Raw genomic sequence first — 6,536 nt, 5'->3', positions numbered from 1 at the left:
GAGGGTTGATGTATGGATGTGGGGGGGGGGGGGGAGAGGGGAGGGAATTGTACCATTACATGAAGGACAGGTTTTCTGAGTAAAAAAAGAATAGGAGTATTAGCAGAGGCAGAATATGCAACTGTATAATTTCAAAACCGGGTTCTCAGCATGACAAATGTAATATTCCTCGCCCCTCCCCTCCCCCTTGGCATTTCCATTTGCATGTGTCATTGCAAAACAGTCTCTGTGCTTCCATTCTCTCTCCTTGCTCAAGACTACTCGATGCATATTCTCTATCACAAATAGTCCAATCGTGTATAAAAGCAAAAAAACGCACACACAACCCGAGGTTTAGCGCCTTGGGTATCGATCAAAAAAGATAAGAAGAAGAAAAACAAGACTAATGTTACAGACGCAAAAATGTCCTTTACAATATCTCTTGTTTACGCCGCCGCCGCCGCAATCCCGCATCATAAGAGGGTTGGGGGTTGGGGGGGACAGTATCTGTTAATACACACGAAAAAAAGGGCCTTCATGGCATACCTCTCCTCATCTTTCATCCCAAGAAGAAGAAAAAAAGCGAAAAACACCTTGGGAGAGAAACGACAGAAAGAAGCCTAACCGCAATCCGTCCGGGGCATGTGTGGGGTGGGAGAGGGAGGGGAGAGAGCCAAGCAACGGAAGACCGTAAAAGGAAGCGCAGCATAAACGCCGACTTTTTGCCCTTTACATTACCCTTTTTCCCTTTTATTTAAAAGTCCCAGAAAGACTTGTCAGCCGTCTTGCGGCCCCCCATGCCATCACCCTCGGTCTTAATTCCAGCCTGTTTATTGCCCGTAGCCTCTTTCTTGGCGGGACTCTCGTCGAAAAGGGACCATGCAGCCTCTGTGCCCTTGCGGCCACCCATGCCGTTGCCGGCAATGTTGATGCCGCGGTTCTCGGGGGAATCGGCATGGGTGCCCCAGTGCGTCTTCATGGAGCTGCGGACTGCTTGGGTTGACTTGATGTTCTCTTTTTTGGCTGCAGCTGGGCTGTCGACGGTTGTGTTGGTGACGTGGTCGTCGTAGAGGCCTTGACCTTTGTTGCCTTGTTTGCCCTTGATGGGGCGGGCGCGCTGGCCCTCGGGGGTGCCGTCGTCGTTGAATTCAAAGTGTGCGTCTGCGTCTGGGCGGGCTTTGTGGACTATGGGGCGGCGGACAGGTGAGACGTCGTCCTGTAGTGGAGATATGTTAGCATCTTGTTTCTTTTATTCAACGACGAGCAGAGACAGATATGCAGCCTCTGTCTCTCCCTAACAAAACAAACTAACCTCATCATCGCTCCAGCCAAAGTGTCGAACGGCCTGGGGGTGCGTCTTGGGCTTGGCCTTGTCGGGAGTAGCAAAATCGTCAAAGTCCCAATGCGCAGAGTTCTTGGTACGGAGCTGGTTCTGCCTTGGCCGTAGAGCCTCCGGGGCCTTTGGAGTCTCCTCACCGTCACCAAATTGGAAGTGGTCGTACTTCTTTGAGTTCGTCTTGACACTCGAGGGCGCACTAGGGACTGATTCGTCGTCGTCTTCATCAAACAGGCGGTTGGGCTTGTAGTTCTTTCCAGCGCCTGATTTAGTTGGGATCTTTTGTGATGGGGTAGGCGAACCACCCTCGGCGGCAGCGAACAACTCGGAGTACTCGCGTGGCGGAGGTTTGGCAGACTGCGCGCGGGGTGCTCCAGGCTGGCCTGTGTACGATGGCTCCTCTTCAGTCTCGCGAGGCGCAAACAGTGAGAGTGACGCGTGCGGGTCGTTCATGGCATTGCTTGTCGACCTCTGCGAACGCGAGGAAATGGAAACCTCATCTGCGCCGCGAGAAGCAGATGTTGTTGGGCGCGACGAAGCCGCAGACTCGGGCTGAGAAGCAGAGGCATTGTTGGATATCAAGCGGATCTGTTCGCTGGCGTCCCGAATAGGCCAGTTGCGCGATCGCGCGCCGATGACGTCGATCTGCTTGAGGAGGGAGCCCTGGTCCCAGTACTGGCGAATCTGTGTGATCTTGCCTGCGTGATCGAAATGGACTACGTGAACCTGTTCATGTTAGTGTCGGTGAATCGCGCGGGTAAAAGCTAATATGCATACCATGGGGAACGTGGCAGTTCGGTCTGCAACAAAGTTGTCGTCTAGGCCTGGGAGGTATGCGCCGCCGCCGTTGCTGAACTCAATGGTCGTCTCCACATCAACGCTCAGGGCGCGACTGCCCTCAACGGCGTCGAGGATGTTCTGCTTTGTCTTCTTCAACAGCTTCTCCTGGACCGACAGGTGTTTGATGATGGCCGTCGCATCGCTGATGCTAGTTGTGGTAGAGACGTAGTGGAGGGTTGCGTTCTCAGCCAGCGCACCTGTTGAGGGAGTGGCCAGGAATCTGGCATACGTGTCGCGGAGCGTCATGACGCCTTTTTTTGGTTGCTGCTGTATGCTAATTTCTGTTGTGTGTATGGATGGTGGATGGTTGCTGGCACAGTGGCGGTTTCTGGCGGGGCGCGATGGGGGTTGGAGGTACAGATGTTTGTGTGTGTAAACAAGCAGAAACCAGGCGCGCGAGCAACTAAGTACCTATGTATGGATTGAGACAGTGGAGATGGTGAAAGGGGAAAGCATAACAATTACGGGCAGGCCAGGACCGTACGGCCCGCAGCAGCCCCAGCAGCCCCCGGCTTCTCATCTCAGCAGTCTGTTGTTGCTGCAGGGGCACTCCCGCCGTTGCAGACACGCCCCACCTCCAACAGCCACCAAGACCAAGACGGACTGCGGAGATCCACGTGGATAACTATGTCATGCAGCTAGCTATGATGCTACAGAACTATAATCCATCTCCACTAACACTCTTCTCGCTCTTTGCCGTTGGGCCATGTTTTCTCGGTCTGGGAGGATACAATGACCATCTGCTTACGTCTCTCCTCGGCAATGTCCACAAACGGCGTGTTTCAGGTCGCTTTGATGTACCCGTACAATCTCGGATGCCTGAGCGCTGATTTCGCTTTCCCCGCCAATGCTTTTTCTTTTAGGGGCACACAACACCTGGCCAGCACACGAGCTACTGGAGATATTCTTCATTTATTGGGTACGCTTGACATTGACACGCAGGTCTCTCCTTGTCAATACCACTATCTCGCTTCTACCCAAGCCTGTCACAGCACACCACCCAGACCAACCCGAGTGTAAAGGGGTATATTTTGATGCAAAAACATGTCCGCCATCAAGTACAAGTTGGAGTGCTCAATTTCCCACACACAAAGGATAGGAAAGCCATGCTCGTCCAAGACAAACAGTGTAGCCTTTACCCCACGCTAGACCACGCTTGTACCATCTAGTCGTCCGAGCCATCCTCGGGCAGATTCCTCAGCACCTCTTCCACAATCCTAATCAGCTCGTCCACATCTGGGCGTTCACTTGGTTCCAGTCTCAAACATTTCCTGACCACTTCCTTTACGCTGTCTGAGATGGCATCCTCAGGGTTGGCCTTTTGCTTGCCCCTTTGTATGCCTTCGTCTGGGAACCTCCAGTCTCCACCCAGCACGCAAATACTTAAACTGCCTCCAGTCTCGTCTGATCGTGCTTCGAAAGGACTCTTGCCCACAAGACACGCGTACAATGTGCAACCTAGCGACCATATGTCGACCTTGGTATCAATGACGGAGCCAGTCTTGACATCAAACAGCTCAGGTGCGCGGTAAGGCATTGTCGAGTGTTCAGCAGCAGTATCTTGGACTTGCAGAGCAAGAGAGCGCGATGTGATGGGCGTCGGCGAAGGCGCGAGGGAGCCAAGATCCATTAGGATGGGTGTTTTGCCGTCATCATCTATCATGATATTTCCTGGTGTATCTGTTAGTCGTTGTGATTCAAGCATGCACGAGACGGTCCACGTACCTGGCTTGATATCCCTGTGCGCATATGCCCTCTCTCCGCCAGGCGCAATGCCTTCGTGTGCCGCTGTGACCTCGGACTCCTCAAGTAGCCCTTCGGCTTCTTGCTCGTCATCTTCTTCGTGGTCCCGATTCCGTCTGCTTGGACGCATCTCCATACTCTCCGCAGCCTCTGCGTCTGCCCTCTTAGCGTCTCTCCTGACTTTCTTCGCTTTCCCCTCACTCGCCCCACCTCCAGGTCCCCCTTTGACCTTGTATTGATGCATCGCCTTGAGAGCTTTACAAACGCCCAGAAATAGTTCCATCAGCCTGCGTTCCGGGAACTTTGTGTGGTTGACCAGGTTCGCATTGATCATGTCTTGTAGGTTGCCGCGGCGATAGTATGGAAGGAGGATGTAGACGGTCTTTGCAGACGGGTCTGACTTGTCGTTCTCGACGGAGTAATCGATCGAATGAATAATGTTTGGGTGTGGCGCAAAGAGTGAATATGCCTCAACCTCTTTCAGCGCAAGACTGACGCTTTCTTGTCCAAAAGGACATCTTATCTTCTTCAGCGCAAGCAGCTGCTGATTTGAATTGTCTTGCACAAGGTACACATAGGAGAAACCACCCTGTGTTGAGATCAGTTAATTGAACCCAAGTTCAACCGCGCCATGTGAACTTACCTCACCCAGCAACCGCAGTATCTTGAAGCTTCGGCTATTGACTTTCAGTTGAGGTGAGCTTGGAAAGCAAACCATGCAGTTTGTGAAAGAATAAACAAAGTCGAGGAAGTATGTGCCTAGTGACCCCATGGTTGCAGTTATTGCAGTTGTGATACTCTCTGTTTGCCAGCTATCAACAACTTTCGGGGCGCGATACTAGCGTAGAGGCCGGACGCGCGGTCGATGAGCAGGCTTCGATTGCAAACCACACCGCGAATATTGTGAAACTATTGTAAATGCCGGGTACAGTCGTGGAAATTGCGAAGATGGTGTTGCTGGCTGAGAAAAGGCGCAACGGTGTTCGGAGAAGCTGACGACGTGGTTCGTCCGGGATGCGCCAAGGGTGTGGCTGTGAACTCGTAGCTCACGTCACGCTTCTAGAGGCTCGACACCCCTCCGGTCAATGCCCCACAGATTTTGAGCCGCTCAGCATGGCTAACATGTGAGTACCGCAAAACGCAGCAGCTCAGAAGTATCTTCAACCTAATATATATTCAATGAAACTTGTGATTCTTCCATCTTACGTAAGATCCATCGGGCGTATAGCTCAGTGGTAGAGCGCCCGCTTTGCATCAAGCAAAGTTGCGGGAGGTCTGGATTTCGATCATCCATCCGTCCAATGTCGTGGACCAACGAGTGTTCGTTGATTTCTTTTTTTGCCCAGCCCTCCCACACTCCACATACCCACCATGGATATATTTTTGCCCAATGTTTCTACTCTGCCTCAATATTTCTAATGTAGTGCTGTGTTTCATATTCGGCTCGATTAATCAGAACAGTCAAATTCTAACGGTGCTCAAGAATGAAATGCATGTTGCCATCTTATAACCCAATATACATGGAAAAAGGCATAACCAGAGATATTGTCGTGTTGGACAGGTATGTTGCTGCCAATGCTTTGGACGATTACGAACTGAGGCCCTTTCAGATCACATGTAGATAAGTCAGGAACCCCGCAGCATAGAAGGCACGCTATTCCGCCATTGTATCTAGTATGCTTATACTTAAGCCACCGGATTGTAGAAACCCACTAGATCTCACATTGCTCAACGTCTATGAACAAGGACCACGGATACCAGCAAGCTACCCATCAGAAAACCCAGACGCTGTCTTACAATGGCCACCCCTCCTACCGGTCTCCTCAAGCTCCCCCTCGAACTCCGCCAACAAATCTACCACTACGTCCTCGTCCCAACCCTCCAAACCCGCACAATAATCATTTCCATCACCTGTGGGAACTATACCAAGAAACTACACGGCTTGGAACCAATCCAGAGCATAATCTTCACGAACCGCCTCATCAACCACGAAACCCTCCACTACTACTTCACACACTTCATCTTCTACCTCCACAATAGCTTCTACTCCATCATGGACCTGATGAGCGAATTCTATCTGCGGATCGGCAAACAAAACCGGATGCGGGTTCGGTACATTGTGATACCGCGGTTCAGCGTTGACACGCCATTTTTCCGAGGCGGGTACTGGTGTACAACGAGTGCTCAGGAGCGAAACGGGAAATATGAGGGATTGGTGAGGGATATGGAGTTGGCGTTTAGGATGTTGAGGCACTTTCGGGCGCTGGAGGAGGTGCAGTTTGGGCTGTATTTTTCGGAGGTGAGTAGGGATAAGGGGATTAGGCCTTGGGTTAGACGGGATGATGATGGGGAGGGAAAAGAGCAGACGTGGGATTCGTATATCATGGGGGTGTTTGGGGAGGCGAAGAAAGTTTGGCCAACGGAGAAGATTGGGATTTGGTGGGATCGGTTACCGGAGGGGCTTTCTAATGCGGAATCACTGCGACTTCAGGAATATGGGTTGCAGCAGTTACAGGCAAAGGCTGCACCTACTCGGGTTGAACTTGTGGAAGCTCCATTGGAAATTATTGGGGATTTTCGTTTCTAGAAAATAAAAGCACGGTTCGAAAAGATTCTTGCTTCTTTTCTTCATCCCACA

The 6,536-nt window shown here is 51.6% G+C and overlaps 3 protein-coding genes across 3 annotated transcripts; 1 reads left to right on the top strand and 2 right to left on the bottom strand.

Moving 5' to 3' along the window:
• Positions 1–733: 733 nt before the first annotated feature.
• COCMIDRAFT_27252 (uncharacterized protein) lies at positions 734–2,401 on the bottom strand (the record flags this gene model as incomplete). Its single annotated transcript, XM_007690837.1, has 3 exons — positions 734–1,195; positions 1,292–2,041; positions 2,093–2,401. The coding sequence occupies 3 exons, from the start codon at positions 2,399–2,401 to the stop codon at positions 734–736; spliced, it is 1,521 nt and encodes a 506-aa protein (XP_007689027.1).
• Positions 2,402–3,320: 919 nt separating this feature from the next.
• Positions 3,321–4,670, bottom strand: COCMIDRAFT_6255 (uncharacterized protein; the record flags this gene model as incomplete). Its single annotated transcript, XM_007690830.1, has 3 exons — positions 3,321–3,826; positions 3,881–4,487; positions 4,542–4,670. 3 exons carry the CDS (start codon positions 4,668–4,670, stop codon positions 3,321–3,323), a joined length of 1,242 nt encoding a protein of 413 aa, XP_007689020.1.
• A 1,026-nt stretch (positions 4,671–5,696) lies between these two features.
• On the top strand, positions 5,697–6,485 carry COCMIDRAFT_37739 (uncharacterized protein; the record flags this gene model as incomplete). Its single annotated transcript, XM_007690846.1, has 1 exon — positions 5,697–6,485. The coding sequence occupies one exon, from the start codon at positions 5,697–5,699 to the stop codon at positions 6,483–6,485; it is 789 nt and encodes a 262-aa protein (XP_007689036.1).
• Positions 6,486–6,536: the final 51 nt, after the last annotated feature.

This window comes from Bipolaris oryzae (assembly GCF_000523455.1).
Source record: "Bipolaris oryzae ATCC 44560 unplaced genomic scaffold scaffold_86, whole genome shotgun sequence".
Classification (NCBI taxonomy): Eukaryota; Fungi; Ascomycota; class Dothideomycetes; order Pleosporales; family Pleosporaceae; genus Bipolaris; species Bipolaris oryzae.
The sequence above is the reverse complement of the archived record's forward strand: the minus strand, read 5'-3'. Positions and strand labels throughout refer to the sequence as shown.